At 35.2% G+C, this 17889-nt stretch overlaps 1 protein-coding gene across 2 annotated transcripts in view; it reads right to left on the reverse strand.

The window, feature by feature from the left end:
* Window positions 1–3661: 3661 nt before the first annotated feature.
* The window catches only part of LOC149078043 (casein kinase I-like), a 51538-nt gene continuing 37310 nt past the window's right edge, over window positions 3662–17889 (reverse strand). Inside the window, exons 3-8 of one of the 2 annotated variants that reach the window (XM_089241614.1) lie at window positions 12838–12964; window positions 12611–12709; window positions 11964–12103; window positions 11687–11840; window positions 10285–10501; window positions 3662–5105 (exon numbers count right to left, since the gene is read on the reverse strand). In XM_089241614.1, coding sequence (XP_089097740.1) covers window positions 5092–5105; window positions 10285–10501; window positions 11687–11840; window positions 11964–12103; window positions 12611–12709; window positions 12838–12964 — 751 coding nt within the window. In that variant the 3' untranslated portion in view covers window positions 3662–5091. The remainder of the gene's footprint in view (window positions 5106–10284; window positions 10502–11686; window positions 11841–11963; window positions 12104–12610; window positions 12710–12837; window positions 12965–17889) is intronic. The other variant, XM_089241613.1, reaches the window with a different exon arrangement.

A 17889-nucleotide genomic window follows, 5' to 3' on the forward strand; every position in this document is an offset into this window, starting at 1 on the left:
AAAACAAGTTCATCTCGGAAAGAATCGTATCGCGACAAGCGGGAACAAAAATTTTTTGGCGCCCTTTCCGAAATTCCGGCTTTACTGAGGCAAAATTCGCTATCTGGCGCAGAAAAATTCGAAAATACCCTATTGGAGCAGGATAGCGCAAGATGTTAATTTTGGCGCAGAGTTCCCACACCTGCATCCATCTTATCCAACTCTACATACACATCCTATATATTATAACCCTTTAGTTGGCAGTATTACTCTCAAAAAGCAACACGAGTTTCTTATATTTCCCAAATTAAGGAATTGCATATTTTGAGCTCGTTAAGGCATTGATTCTTTTAACTCCTAAACATTCGATTTTTTACTTGCGAGTAAAAATATAGTATATACACTGCTGGCCACCGTAAATGCAACACCTTGAAGGAAGCATGCAAATAATATGAAATTTACAACATGCATTAGCGGAGGTGAGATATGCAAATGATTAGAATTTCAGCACAGACGCACATCACGCGCGCCTGTGGCGCCACTTCAAAGCGCTATTTAAGGCTTGGAGATTTCGACGATTTGAAGTACGGCAATTGTGTTTTTCTTGTGGTTTTTTCAAAAAAAACGACCAATTATGCCTCGTAGAAAACAGCGATCATCTTTTGATCAAGTATCCGAGTTCGACAGAGGAAGGATAGTGGCCTACCGAGATTGTGGATTATCTTTCAGGGAAATCGGTAGTCGTGTTGGACGAAACTAAACAACTGTAATGCGGATATGTGAATCGTTGGATGCAGGAGGGTACGACGGACCGACGTGTTCGATCGCATCCACCTCAGTGCACTACTTCACGTGATGACAGGCGTATGGCAGTGACGGATCGCTCAGCCACATCACGAATCATAGCACAGCACATTCAGTCTGTACCGCATCACCCAGTGTCTGCGCGTACCATTCGACGCCGTTTACAGCAGAGTGGTCTGTCCGCAAGACGTCCATTGCTTCGTCTACCCTTGACGCAGAACCACAGACGTCTCCGCCGCCTATGGTGCGATGAAAGGAGGATGTGGACGGCACAATGGAATGAAATTGTCTTTACTGACGAGTCACGCTTCTGTCTGCAACACCACGATGGTCGGATTCGAGTCTGGAGACACCGTGGAGAGAGGATGCTGAACAGCTGCGTTATGCACCGCCACACTGGTCCTGCACCGGGTATTATGGTATGGGGCGGTATTGGATATCACTCTCGCACTCCTCTAGTACGCATTGCCGGTACTTTAAAAAGCCAGCGCTACATCTCCGAGGTGTTGGAGCCAGTTGTCCTTCCTTACCTTCAGGGCTTGCCCACAGCCATATTTCAACAGGATAATGCGCGACCACACGTGGCACGCATTGTCCAAAGGTTCTTCGTCAATCGCCAGATTGAATTGCTTCCCTGGCCAGCTCGCTCTCCGGATCTTTCGCCGATAGAAAACATGTGGTCCATGGTTGCTCAACGATTGACCCAGATTACATCCCCAGCTGCCACACCAGATCAACTTTGGCAACGCGTGGAAGCTGCTTGGTCTGCTGTACCCCAAGAACACATCCAAAGTCTCTTTGAATCAATGCCGAGGCGTGTGGCAGCGGTGATCTCCAACAATGGCGGCTACTCTGGCTACTGATTTTGGCAGGAACCACACTTCACAGAAGTCTATAAATTTAATCATTTGATGCTTGGTCAACATATTATCTACAAAATAAATATTGTTGCGATATCTCTCGTCTTTCTTGGTGTTGCAATTTGGGTGGCCAGCAGTGTAGTTCGTGAAGTTTCTTTAACCTCTTTACTATCAGGGACGTAATAGTGCATCCAAATGCCAGAGGAATGAATGCATTCATTCACGCTATTTTTTCCTCAACGCGAAACTTATTGCAACCCTTCGAAACAAAATTGTGTGTGTGGTCTGTTCTCCACGCCACTACCCCCCAATTTACCGAATTTGTAGACGTGTGAACAGCACTTTTGCCATTCAAAAAGCTATTTTTTTTTTTTAAATCTTTCTATACTCTAGTGGATACCCAAACTGAACACATATAAATATATATATAAGATATACAGAAGACTGGATGTTATGAAGATATTTATTATTTGAGATGTTAATTTTTTAAGGAAGGAAAAAACTCATCTCTGCCTCTACCGGGAGTCGAACCCGGGTCCCTCGATTGCTCTGACCACTAAGCTACAGAGGAGATAGAGATTTTCCTTCGCTAGAGCGTATATGTGCCGAACGGAACCGTGCAATGGACGGTGAACCGATCAGCTAATAGCTCAGGGACGACGAGCCACCAGATGGCTATATATATGACATGAATGTCGCTCTCCACTTGTTAATACAAGATATACAGAAGTTATTGTATTAACAAGTGGAGAACACATTCATGTCATATATATAGCCATCTGGTGGCTCGTCGTCCCTGAGCTATTAGCTGATCGGTTCACCGTCCATTGCACGGTTCCGTTCGGCACATATACGCTCTAGCGAAGGAAAATATCTCCTCTGTAACTTAGTGGTCAGAGCAATCGAGGGACCCGGGTTCGACTCCCGGTAGAGGCAGAGATGAGTTTTTTCCTTCCTTAAAAAATTAACATCTCAAATAATAAATATCTTCACAACATCCTGTCTTCTGTATATCTTGTATTAACAAGTGGAGAGCGACATTCATGTCATAAATATATATATGCCTGTCTCAGAACTAATCCTTCTATTATATACTGTACACGTAAAGAACAAGTAAAAACCTACAAAATAAGTTTGTAGGTGAGGGCGAAAAAGCAAGAGGCACTGAACTAATACTTCCTTATCTAATAACCTACTCTGTAATGTTTCTCTCCATCTCCTTGTTTCTTTTCCTTTCTTTAATGTGCGAACCAGGCTACCACATTTATCGCCTATAGGTCTAATAAAGATCATTTAAATTCATCCCCAGCTTCTTGTACGGAAAGTGGTTAATTACCAGCAGAATGTCTCAAAGGTAAACGTTCTTTTATTTCTCCGCAAGCCAAGCAATGATTTTTGACCCTTCTATTTTGGAAGAAAATACCATGTGTCTATGAGACATACTTTTCTATCATTGTTGAGAAATGCACAGCAGTAAGTTGACAAACAATAAATGACATTCTCATACTACTGCATCCATCTTATCCAACTCTACATACACACACATCCTATATATTATAACCCTTTACTAGGCAGTATTACTCTCAAAAAGCAACACGAGTTTCTTATCGTATCAAATCATATAAATACAGTGTATTCCCTGAAGTGCAACATCCCTCTTTTTAAATACTGACAATGAATTTTTTTCATTTTTTCACATAACATTCAGGGTAGGCCTCATCTGCTTAATGCAACTGTTCAAAAAATTTCTCCTCTGGATATTTCAATACCTGCCAATTAAAGGGTTGAGGTTATGGAATATTTTTAGAATTGCTTTTCAAACCAAAAAGTATAAAAAATCCCCTAATACAAAATCTTGAAGAGCGCAGATCGGCCTGTGAGACAGTTTACACACCCATGTTCCACTAATTAAAAATTTTCACGCAAAAAAAAAAATAAATAAAAAAAAAAATTATCCATATCCGCCAAACACTCACATTAACTGGAGGAAAACAATTAAAAAAAACTCTGAAGATTGATTTTTACTTCATACAATAATTTTTATTAATAACTCACCAGGGTCATCTTTAAATCATTTTACGTACGAGTAGTTAGGTATATATATCATGAGGCAACACAACTTTTGAAAAATAATATATATGTATAATATATCCATACACATTTTTTTGTATTTTTTTCTTTTTGCAGATAGTACAATACTCTACACAAATACAATAATAGTTAAAACTCGCTTGTACAGAGGAAAGGGGAAAAAATCAACTGCGTCTAATAAATGCATATTTTTAAATCAAATCTCGGAAGGAAAATGCAATTGATACTACAATACACATTAACTTGCCTTGCAAAGAGAGGGAGAAAAGAAAAGGATGTATCGAAATACGGAAGTCAATGGTAAACTCTAAATCATCGACGAAAATGTTACTTTAGTTTGATCGCCTGGACGTTAAATTAGAATAATCGAGCGTTCAACAATCTGTGTTTTATATAATTCTGCAACAATAATCGGGTACATATCTTACAAGTGTGGGTGAAGACAATAATAATGTCTGAAACATTCTGTAGCCGATAATCATTTTCTTAAATAATTCCGAACTAAGCTACAACGTTAAATGGCAGTCTTGTAATACAACTCGATCGTGACGAGCACATGAAAGAAAACGCAGACAGCTGTTAGACATTTACAATATTTTTTTTTCATGATATCCCGCGTAAAAAAGAAGGTAACGGGAGGTAAAGCTTACAGCAAGAATAATCAAAGTCCATGCTTTCAGATACATAAAATGTTGTTGTTGCCGAGAAAGAAACCCACATGACAGGCTATCATACAACTGTACATCAAGAACAAGACATTCATGACAAGGAGGAGGGGGAAGGGGATTAATGTTGGAACTGCATTGATTAAAACACTATTTACATCTATCGTTAATAATACCTCTACAGTTCTTTCGCCATTTAAACACAAACAACACAAGTAAAACAAAAATCTGGACACAAAAAAAGAAAAAAAAATGATTACATAGAAACACAATACAATATATTTTTTCTAAAAAAAGGAAAAATCGAGCACAAAACAAAATACAGCTGACGCTTACTTCAGCAATATAGCTATCGACCATACTTTTTTTGCGGACTCCAACCCAATGGTACCAAGATTTGGATCAGGCCAGACATTCATTCCCGCACAAAGAAAAGTTCATTATTTTTTAATCAGAGCAAATGCAAAGCACCATTACGTTACAAGTGCTTCTTCAACGACGACGATGAATCACTTTTACACAGAAGCATAGACATACTGAAAGTTTTTTTTTTTTTTACATCAAATTTTTTTCATCTTTCTGCAATCAATAAACTGTAACTTTTCTCAGAGTCTTTGTTTCCTTTTTTTGCCAAAGTCACATCGAGGTTGCGCCTAAACGTCCCAGCACTCCGTCTGGGAAGGGTACCTCTCTTAATGTTGGCCTACTGAAAAAAAGTCTGAATTAAATTCCACATCTAAAAAAAAATTACAAGTTATAGTAAAGCCTTCATTACCCAACATAATCGAGTCAGGCCAATTGCAGTAAATCAAATATTTAAAAATTGAAAACTAGTAGTTGCTTGATTTTACGAAATGGCTCATTTTTATGAACTTGTCTTTAGCTGGGAACAATGTGCCATTTCTTCTAACATCTTTCCCAGTTACGAGCTAATTGCTTGAGTTCATAAAATGAGCATCGACTGTAATTATAGTCAAATATATACTCAACAGACATACATCGTCCTAACAAGAACAGACTTTGATGTTTCAAGCAATACGACAGGCATTTCAATTATTTATAGGTAAAGCAATCCTTAAGAAACACTTTTGCACTATTCTGGCATTGTTTGAAACTAGTTTACAGCACCAAGGTAAAACAAAACTCTAGTCGCAACTGAAATGACTTGGTGACAAAAACCAATTCACACTGAAACAATCAATGCACAGTGAAACCTGTCTAAGATGGACACTTATGGAAGCTTGTCTTGATTGGAACAGAAAAATAGTGTTGAATAAGTAATGCTTTTGAAATTTTTGGGAAACCTCTTTAAGACTGAAATTAATGTGGAAACGGAAGGCATATTTATTCAATTTTTAAATAAACACCTGCTGAAAAAGAAAGAAATTTTGGCCAAGTGAAAGTTTTTGTCCTTAGAATGGGAGGAAGTCGAGTCCTACAGATCTCACTTTTGTTAGGAAACTCTTACTTAGATAATAAGCATTCATCGTTTTTCCATCTGAACCGATTCTGTATATAAGGGGTTGGGGTTTAGGTGGAAGCGGAGTTACTATTCATCAAAATTTAGTGAAAGCACATTAAGCATTTCATCTACGATGGGAATGGTGGCTTTTGTTAGAAAATACTTCTGTTCCTTGGTAAAAAATTGATAATTTCCATTTAAACTTGTTCAGGAGAGGAATAGGCAAGGGAGAGTGAATTATTATTCACAATTTGGGAATACAGTGTTTTAACATTTCATTCAGTGTAGAGATGGAGACCAGCAACAAGAAGCATGTATTGAATTTAAATGCAGGAATGAAGGTCATAAAGGCAAGAGAAAAGCAAAATTTAAGCGTTAGACATGTAGAATCTTTGTTTCGCAAATGTTAATAGTTGTTAATCTTATTGTCACCATTTTAAAAAAAAGGTACACTATTTCTCAATTTTTTCCTTAAACATTAAAATTTTTATTTTATCACAAGTGTTCAAGAACGTTTCATATTGAGTTTTAGCTAGCAAATATGAAATCTCAAATGTATAGTAATTCAAAACAGCAAACATGAAAAAATTCAAAATAGTAATATGCATGTCTCTGTTTAATACTTATAGGTGTATAGTAGTTAGGGCGATATTCTCAAAATTTAAGTTTTGTAAAATGACAGAAATAAATCACAGCATATATACAGTAAAACCTCTTTTGCACACAAAGTAGGGACAACAAAATTATTCATAAAAGAGGGGTGACTGTTAATCAGGGGTTTGAAATGCATACTTTACTACATAAGAGAAATTATTTGGGCGTAAAAGAGAGGTGAACGCATGTAAAAGGTGCGTTAAGAGGGGTTTTACTTATTTTATTTTTGTGTGCACCTTTATAAAACGAAATCTGTCCGGAACAGAAAATAATTCCAGTCACTTGACGTTCCATTTTATACAGGCTTCACTGTATTAGTAACAAGAGTTCCCTTCATCTCCCAAAAGCAGACCTTTCTAAATGAAGGCACGGGAGGAGGTTCTGCAAGCCAACTCTTGTCATTGAAAGGCTATAAACCAGCAGTTCCCAGTTGACGGTACCTGGACCAGCATGGGTCTAAGGGCCAATTGTAGAATTATGAGGAAAAAGTTAATGCTAAGTTTAATAAAATTATATAAATAAATTACTTAAAAAGAAAAGATAATCACATTAATGCCCAAAGGCACCGCTGCAAAGTTGGTAGACTGCAGTAGTAATATTGTTAGGATTTGACAAAAACTATGCTTGCGGTGATATCTCTAGATAGGAGTATGGAAACATTGTTTTAGTTCTTTTGCAATAGATGACATCACATTTAGCAGCACTGGATAGAACATCCTTTATTATTGGAGAACATTTCAACTGATAGATGTAGTTTCTGCTGCTTAATTATTCATTATTCTATTTATTGACCAGGTATTTCTTTAGGCAAAATAATAGTCAAAATGCCATAAATGGGGGGGGGGGGTGTCCATGGCAGACACCACAATTTCTGGGAAGGGGAGAGGGGTGTTCACAACAAAGTATTTGGGAACCGCTGCTATAGACACCTCAGTCACACTTTTCTACGCAGCTGTACAAATACTTATTGGCAACAATTCCTCAAAAGCAACTCTGAAAAGTATCTTGCTCTTGCAAAGTCTCTTTACAGAGTAACTTTACTCTTACTCTTAACTTTTTTTTTTTTGGAGGAGGGGACTCTTGCTATGGGTAGTCCTTGTCTGCCACAGAGCTGAGATATTATTCAACTGTGAATTTGAGTATGAATTAAAATGAAAAATTGCAGTCATAGTTGAATAGTCAAACTCGCTTATGACAAGCAACATGGATAGTATGAATTTCTGCACATAATGAAGTTCTTCCATGTCCCGGGAATTTCGTGGTGCTTATCTATGCTATTTTGATGGCTTATTATGAACATCAATTTCAGCGAAGTATGCCTATAATGAGTTTATAACCGGTTTTCAAACATGGAATAATCATGAATTCCTTTGTTATCTTATCTAAATCTTTTAATTTATCTTTCTGCAACTGATAATACCATTTTTTTACTTGGAAAACATTCTAGTCAGGCTGTTTTTGGTACTGTAAAATCCTATTTTGCTTTTTTTTTTTCTACTTTTCTCTGATAAATCTTATTGTTTGCAGAAAACCTCATTAGGAAAGGAAGAGATTGAGGTTATTTATTCGCAAGAAAACCTAACCATCAAACGTTAATTGTGATGGGTTCATCATGCGCAAATTTATTATGAGAATGTCCAAGTGCTAATCGCTACTCATTGCTTCAAGAATTGTAGCAATACAGTTGGTTTGAAGCAAAAAAATAGGGGAAAAGCAAGGAATCAAAAGATGGGAAGAGTCAAAGGAAGAATCAAAGAAGTTTGGGATACCCAAACTTTGTATTTCTCTTACAAAATGATTTAAAAAAATGAGACAAAAACATTTTCTCTTATGTCTGCTCTCTTACTATACAAGAAAAGCATGCTTATTTGGCAAAAACGATTTTAATGCAAAATGTTCAAAGTCCACAAAAATATCAAGAAAGAGACATATTTTTGTTGATGTACAATTAAATTAAATTGTTAATTTTCATTAAGATACATTATCTGAATCTATTCATTTAAAGAATGCTCAAATTACCCAAAAAAATGTTTATCGCGCATGTGAAATGTTTTATCTTGCTTAAATGCATAATTTTTCAAGTCGGTACAGATAACAGAGTTCTGCTGTTTTTCCAAACTTTGCTATAAGCAGGTCCGACTGAATTATTCATATAATAATTAGAAGATTATTGCACACAGATGTACAGCATCCCCAAAAGCAGCATTTCTTAACCCATAGTCCGCAGGCAGGCTTGATAAAATTATTCCCCCATTGCAATTGATATTTGTAAAAAAAATATCCATATGGTTCAAATAAAATTATACTTTCATATTTAGGTTTAACATACATCTAGAAAATTGTCCTAAATACAGGATGTCACTAAATTTGCAAAAAATTGCAACTCATTGCTTTGAATGAAATTTGTTAATTATTGCTAAAATTGCTGAAGGTGTGGAAATAAAAGAAATGCTACAAATTGCAGTAAACCAAACTGTATTTCACAAAAAAATATTCAAATGATCTGATGCCTATATTTCATTGAGAAAAATATGGTAAACTGGAATCTTAAATAATAATTCATATAATATTTCAACTTGTGACATTTCACAAGTTGTCATCAAAAACAATGCAAGTAGGCACAATCACCAATAGTAATTATAATTGCAGAAAAAACATTAAAATTCTGACAGATAAACCATATCAATATTTATCATTTTTGCCCTAATATCATATAATTTATATTATTAAAACACTGTTTTCAGAACTTTGGTGTAAATATTACAAATTCAAATAAATAAATATCGAAGAAAAAAATGGGACAAATGCATAAAAAAATCAGAACAACAAAAATGAGAAGAATGCCCCATAATACAAACACAAGTGGTCCGTCAACCTGTTTCAGACATTTTACTGGTCCTTGTTTTTAGAAAAGTTGAGAAACACTGTCCTAAAGTAAAGCTGACTTCAACTGTTTTGAAGTCAATTTTAGAGATCACTTTGAAAATCGTAGGTTTCTCAGCTCAGTGAGAGGAAACGGAATACAAATAAAAAAACAAGGCCACAACATGCAAAATGCCCAACGAGGTGGCTGAGAAAAAGATACCCGTAGCAAATATGAATGTCACATATTTCTAAAATACTGCAACCCAATTAAAAATGATAGTTATGAGGGCAAAAAAGTCATGTTTGCCCGCTCCCACTTTTCCCACAAAAAATGTAATTATAGCCCTGTTTATTAGTGTTCATTACAAGTGACTTGAAATTCATCTACCTTATATTTAAAAGAACTAAACTTCCTAACCCCAGCATTCTTTCCCCCTACCCCAAGGTTTACCCCACATCTCAAAAATTATCTAACAACTCCTGTATACAGTGAAACCTTAACACTCAAGATAACGATAAATCCCTCTATACAATATTTTCCAAGTCTTGCTTAGAGATGTCTGTACTAAAATGTTTAACTGCAACTGCTCAATAATCACTCTACAAACGATAATCTCTCTACAATATTTGTTCTTGGTCCGATAAGTATAGTTACATCAAGATTTTACTGAAAACCCTAGAATTAATATCAACTGTTCGGTTTTTTTGTTAGTTGATAAATTGCTTAAAATTAACAAAAAGGAAAACAAGCACTATTTTAATGCAAACTCATTGTGTTGAATTGAAATAAAATGGAAAATTCTTATAAATTATCAATAATTGAAGATTAACAACAATTACACATTTTTATGGCACATTCAACACAGAAAGTAGTACAGGGTCTCAATCTATGGCAGAGTCTTACCTGTGTTAACCATCAGTTGAGACATGGCTCCACTCGCAGCAGCAGATGCTGCAGCTTTCTGCTTCAGCATGGTCCAATCGAAAACAAAGTCATGGGTGTGACTGAGCGTTTGGAATAGGATCTTGAAGAGTTGCGTCAAGTAGCTGTAATCTGGAGGTTCCTCAAAGCGCAGCCCTCTGCAGTAATTCAAGTACATTTTGAACTCTGGGGGGAATCCCTGGGAAAGAAAATATACCACAACACCATTAGCAAAACATGTAAATGCAGCAGCATACACAAGAAAAAACTGATTTCTGTTCATATACAGTTAAGTCTGAATTTAAAGAAGTTGCACGGAATATGAAAAACATTTGTTATATCTAATATTCATTATAACCAACACACCATAAAATACTAGAGCTCAATGAGAGAAATGCACTTAAAGCAGCGTTTCTCAGCCTATGGTCTGCGATGGGACAGATAGTCCTCTGACAGGCTTTAAAATTTAATTATAATTAAATTAAAAATGATTCACTTATGCCATAAATACTAACCATATTCACATAGGTTTGAGACCATGTAGCAAGGCCTACTGCAAGTCAGTAGTTCTCAAAGTATGCCCCATGACTACTACAGGCGTCGCCAACCTATGTCAAAGCCAAGCTGTCAATATTGTTCGATGCCTGGTTGGTGCTTTGAAGTGGTTCTTTGTATAATTTGGGTAGATGCAGGTAAGCATTGACTGAGGCAAAGCTGCAGGTGGCAAAAACTTTAGAATCACAGATGTAGTCTGTTGAACTTTTACAGACATTTTAATGGTCTTTGAAGTACACAAAGACTGAGAAACGCTGACATAAACAAGATTATGGTCACGTCGATCCCTGTTAATTGCAGTGGTTCTGGGAATGAACAGAACCAGCTGTTATAGCTACCAGCTATTTATAGTTACAGATTAATAATATCCATAGCTACATAGAGCTGGAAGAATACACCCGCAGCCTTTCTCTGAACAGTAGTAAGAATATATAATTACATATGGTACAGTAATACATAATTCAGATTTGGGTTTTTTCCCTAAAAGAGAACTGATTTTATAGAACTTGATCCTATTAAAAAAAAATTCATTTCTGCCGAAAACTTTGTTCTATCCAATATCCATAAACATGGCAATTCGTTATAAGCTGTATTTTTAACATTGTTTTGGTATTACAGGTTGACTGGGACAGGAAAAAATTTGTATATATAGTAGATACTGATATTATATCCAATTTCGTTATAAGTGCAGGCTTGACTGTATGAGTAAGCACATTTAAGAAAATAATAGGCCTAAGGTAACTTTAATATGCCATATGGGGAAGAAAACACTCGTGAGAAAGACAAAACAGTTCAGAAAGATCTAATATGACTTAACACATTCACTTACTTTGCAGAGTACTTCAACAGGAGTGGACATTTTCTTCTCGCTTATTTTCTCATATTTCTGCTTCTTGTTGGCGGCCTTCAAACCTTGCCAGGGTAAACTTCCACGGTTGAAGTACATTAGAACATATCCCAGAGATTCCATATCATCTCTTCGGCTGTAGAACAGCAATACATAGAACATAAGTGCACAATATATATCAGTCAATAACAACAATACTTTATCACATACATTCAGAGGGAGAAGCAAGAGATCCAAAAGCAAAATGCGAAACTCTTACCTCTGTTCAATACCGAGGTGGGCATTGATACTAGCATATCTGGCAGTGCCTGTCAAATTCTTGTTTTCTCTGTAAGCTATGTGCTGTCTGGTTCGGCTATCCCTGTATTTCTTGGCCAAACCAAAATCAATCAGATACAGCTGTTGCAAAGAAAAAACGAAATTTGAAATGCCTCTTTTGATAATAAAATAGTAAAAAAAATTCTCCCTCCAAGTGCCAAGCTTTGTGGATATACACCTGTCTCGGTAAGCACAAGAATGCACATTCGTCTTTTTCAAGCCCCTTACTACTTTTAGTATATCTTCTACTACCCTCATGTATGTTAAAAAACACTCAAGGGAGAATACTTGACTCTTTCCAGGAGAAACTTGGAAAGACTTCAGGAAAGGGATGGTCTGTTAGTTAAGATGAAGAAAAACATTAACACAAGGGTTTAGAATGTAAGCTTTAAAAAACATATATTGTATGAATAGATGGATATTGCAGTTGCATTAAAACACATATTTTCCTACTAAAAAAATTTTCTATTTAAAAAAAACTGAAACGGTTCTCCATTATAAAACAAACACATAGCTAATCCAGTTATAATCACCTAGACTGCATTTTTCATATTTCACAATTTCAGCAAAATCGTATCATCGTTTTACCTTATTACAATGTTTCCCGATGCCCATAAGAAAATTGTCTGGCTTTATATCTCTGTGGATGAATCCTTTGGAGTGGACATACTGTATACGTGAAATCATCTGAAAAACAAAAATGGCAATATGTAAATATAAAGGGGGCGCAGAGCAGAACTAGTCATTTAAGTTAACATATACACTAGCAACAACTGGCAGCTACCTTGCTAAAATCAGGAAAAAAAAAGACCTACTTCTACAGCTAACATGAGGACAGTCTTCATCGTGAATCGTCGAGAACAGAAATTGAAAAGGTCTTCTAAGCTGGGCCCAAGAAGTTCCATAACGAGAACATTGTACTCTCTTTCTTGCCCGAACCACCTGGAACATGGGAAAATTTGAATTTAAACATAGGAAACAAAAAAAAGTCATCAATGGAAAATTTCAAAAGCTCAAAAACTTGCAATCGTAACACAAACATATTTCACTGCCAAAGAAAACGTCATCATACAAATAAAAATAGGAAAAAAAATTCGGGGATTGCATGGGGTCATATGATCTGTTTTCCCGGGACATCTAGTTTTCCCTATAATTTTGGCTGTCCCAAATTCTTTAAATAAAAGATAAATAATGTCCCACATTTTCAAAGAAGCCATTTAAATTTTTGTTCATCACTAAAATCAAAAGTTAAAATTATTTTGCCAATTTATAAATCATGTTATAATTAGACTACAAATATTTTCTTACATATATTAATCATTTTCAATACTTTTTTTTCATTGAATTTCATTTTAATTCACTGGTTTGCAGTACCGCTTCGTTTCTTGCAATTTTTTTAGCAAATTTAATCAGACGAATCTGGTTTCCAACCGTAATATTTTAATAAGACTGAGAAAAACAAAAGCTTTTGGGTAAATGGGAAGCATTGGCATCTATGCACAGAATCTGATGAATATGTAGGGTCATTTTAACAGTACCACCCATACAAGTCTGGCACACAATGTTAACTGCTATGTCAGGCCGTCATGCACTAGGAGGCAGTATTCACAAATATGCATTTAGATGCGTGCTTCACATATCACAATTCAATTTTACCCCCCAAATTTCGCTGAGGAGTGAAAATACTTCAAATTTTAGGTAATTTTTTTTCCAATTGAGTATGTTATTTCTTTGTTTTTCATTAATGAAAAATATCTCTATTTTTTTTTTACAAAATTACTCCTTAAAATTTTGGAGAGGATTGATATTGCTCTTGAAAACTATTATTTTTTGATAGCACTGTCAGGAGGTAGGTGCACACACCAGGCTAGCCCGTGTGTTGTGACAGGCCTGTGAATATGTACATCAAGCCAAAATTTGGGTCCATTTTCCAGACCCTTCACAAAATTGCAGATCTCAAAAACAGACCCCTTTACAAAATACAAATTAAAGAAACCATAAATCTGGCATTTTCTTTTGTGATAAATTAAACAGACTGTTTTGCTTTCCAGAATATTACTCACTTTTCATAAAATGCTCATGACCATTTTCACAAAAATAAGGAAAATTTTCGCAAAAACAGGATCCTACAAAAAATGTCTGAACAGACCCCTGGCGTTACTCACAACCATATCTTTCTTTGTTGTGAATCATACAACAATTTATATCCAGAATAGGCCTACTGCATGTATTGTGTGTGTGTGCCTACAAAAACAGTTGATATAACAGGGTAAGAAAAAAAATTGATTAAAAAAAAAACATTAAATTGATTTAAATCAAATTGTTAAAACTTAAATTAACTGATTGTTTATTAAGCAAAATTATATGTTTACCATCAAGATTTTCTTATTTTTTCATTGAATTTCTTAAATTTAATTTAGAACAAATGTATAAATTTTTGTAACAAACTAACATGCAAGAAATACACTAAATTTTTTTGTATATGTAACATGAAAGTTTGTTGAACCTGAATTAACTTCACGGATAAACCATTTTCTTAAAATGGACTACCATCCCAGAATTCACAAGGACTCCCCTCTTTTGTAAAGTAAATGCCTGGTGGAGGCTTGGTATCACTATATAGGGATCATGTATTTACTAATATTTTATCATATATTTTGCGCTACCCACTCCTACAGCAGAGAACGTTTACATCAAGCATGAATTGATTGAAAATCATCATATTAACTATATTGTTTCGTATGCAACTATTTGAGGCATTTTTGACTTGCATGATATGATGTTGCTTAATAATTTACACGTTTTTACTCTTTCACCGATTTCATGCGTTTTGGCAAAAAAGAAAACTGGACTTTTTACACCAACAGAGTCCAACTGTATATGTTGGTGCAACATCTATTAATATTTTCAATAAACAATTACAGCATAGAATTCCAAGGCTTACTTTTGTATTAGAGAAACGAGTACCCTGTTGTAATGCATTAAGAACACGGTGTAGTTATATCTGATATATATACATATATATATATATACACAAGCTCCTCATATTTTTCTGTAATTTCTTCCATACACCCCCAAAGCAGAGTATGTGAAATCTGCGACGTCGCAGAACAATCTGAATGAACTTTACGAAAAGTGCATGAAACACAGTTATGGTGATTTTTCCTACTAAATCACACATGTACCTCGTCCATATTCGCTTGCGGAACCTCTAACAAATTAGTACATGTTGGAACGTACGTGTATGTATAGTGAAACCTGACGTGAAGTTTGTTTCTGTATAATGCTTCATATGTGTAGTGCTGCCATCTGCCACTAGCTTTTCTAAATATGAGTGAAGTGCAATTATTGAATAATTTATCGTTGTAGGTCTGTTGCTCTCCGTGGCGAGACTTTCTAATGGGGAGATCGGCTCGCATTTGCGCCTCAAAGTTGGAACCACAGGAAACCAACTTCAGCCAACCACCACTGTGGCAATGGTGGGCAATTTTTACTGCAGAACATTTCCAGTAAGCCGAGAGCTCGTTGCACACAGAACAATGCAAAACATTCTGCTTTGGGGCCAACACAAGCAAATCTAGAAACAGATCAGCTATCCTTCTACACTGTTTACATGGTTGTTTAAGTCTATATTTATCATATCTTCTATACTTCTTTTAATCAATAACTTTATGACTTTCACATTTCAATAATATTCCTACCACACAAGGTTATTTTTACAATACAAATGAAGTTTTCAAAAGAAAAATGGAATTTTAATTGTGTGATTTGAATCAATGATTTCTTTTTAAATCAAGTGATTTAAATCTTGATTTTAATCATAATTTAAATCAAGCTGATTGAAACTGGCATACCCTGGTTGATATGTATAAGAATGTCAACAACCATGCGAAACTGAATGTGCCGAAATCTGCGACATACATCGCACAACAATCAGTGCTACTGCAGAACAATCTAGAAGAATTTTAAGAAAAAGTGTAGAAAACAATACTACAGGGATTTTTATTGCAGAAAATTTCCAGTCAGCCACAGGCTCGTTGCAGAACAATGCAAAACATTCTGATTTGGGGTCAAGAAAAATGATGACTACATTTAACGATGTGCCATTCAAATGAATGATGTGCATTACAATCAAAACTATAGGTCTATTGTGCGATTCTTTCCAAAAAAAAATACTGCGTAAAGATTCATAGCAAAGTGTGTTAACCATATGGTTGAAAAAAAATGCCCAAAAGAACTCAGCATAGGTGCAAATTCACAGACTAGAAAAATCTGAAGTTTCTCACGTGATGATACAATCAGCATCAAAGAAAACATGTCATCAATAAAAGGGAAAACTCCGGACTTTTTTTGGAATCACAACAGGTGACCATATATAAATCCAGTTTTTCCGGAATGCATTTTTTGCCGTGTGATTTTTAGCAATAATTGGTCACTTTCTTTGCTTTTGGCATCACATTTGACAATTATGAATTTTTCATACTTGAAATCCTGATTCCTCATATTTTTCTTGAGAAAATGTGGTCAGCCTGGAATTGCAAGGACCGAAAGAGTATTTTCTTTAGGGATTTCCTATACAAAGCACAGCACAATTTGAGGACTTTTAGGGATTTTTCTATGAAGATTTTAATAAGGCTAAAAAATTAGAAGGATTGACAACTATGACTCAGGGTTTAACAAAGTGGCAATTAATGCACCTTTCAAGGGTACAGCAATCAATGCTAACCCACAATAATGACAAATATTATAGGAAATAAGTAAAAAAAACAAAAAAATTGAATCATCAAAGTAAACTAAGTAAACATGCACAATCAGCAACCCCACTGTAACAAATCCAGCTTATAATGAATGAAACTTTGTCTCATCTCATAGAATTTTTTCTGATTAGAACTGATAAACAAACCAAATTTTGCTTTATCAATTCTAGTGAGAGAAAATCCTATGATACGAGACAAATTTTCAATCACTACAAACGACAAAACTAATGTGAACACATGAAATAATATCAAACCGATAGCAAGCACTTTTTTTAAGTACTTCACAATTTGTAATAGAAAATTTTATTAAAACTGTATAAATTAAATCAGAAGTTAATTATATAAATAGGTCTCATAATCAAATGAGCTTTTCTGCGATGGAAATTATATGAGCCATTTAAATGAAACAGACCTGACAATTCAAATATTTTATGGGGTAACTATGTTTAAATGACATAAGATTTTATAAGTGGTTTTTTTCAAAAAGTCTCATAAAAGTGGCCAGAATATATATATATTTTTCATATGAAGTATCTTAGTCATTTAAAGTTATATATAAAAGCCAAAATTTCTCATTCTTACAACATTTTCTAACCTTTGGCTACATTCTGATGCTCTATCCGGTGCAACTGCACCGGGCGCCAAAACACATTAAATATACATTACTAGAAAAATATCTTTAAGATACGTATTTATAAAAAAAATATCTATAAAATATACATGAAAAATGACAGAGATGACAATTTAAAAAAAAAGAAAAAAAAAAGATTTGAGTGTATATAATAGTACGGTTATTTTTCGAAAAGCCCGATCACTGGCTAGTCTCCCGACTTGTCAGACTTTCCTATTGCTTCAATCAGGGGCAGCTCGGCGGCACCGGGTGTGCTGTAGAAGGGCGTCAAATCTGAAGTCAAAGGGCAAAGAAAAATTTGGAAAAATAATTTGTGCCCGCTGTAGGAGGGGCGCCAATTCTGAGGTAGACAGGGAGTAAAAAAGTTAGGGGAAATTATTTCTGCTCCCTCTAGTAGGAGCTCCAAATCCGGCGTAAAAGGGTGAAAGAAATTACTGGAAATTTCTGCTCGCTTTAGGAGGGTCCTGATATCCGAAGTG

This window comes from Pholcus phalangioides, unplaced genomic scaffold, assembly GCF_987345545.1.
Source record: "Pholcus phalangioides strain wild (caught in Gottingen) unplaced genomic scaffold, Ppha-v1.0 ptg000014l_1, whole genome shotgun sequence".
Taxonomy (NCBI): domain Eukaryota; kingdom Metazoa; phylum Arthropoda; class Arachnida; order Araneae; family Pholcidae; genus Pholcus; species Pholcus phalangioides.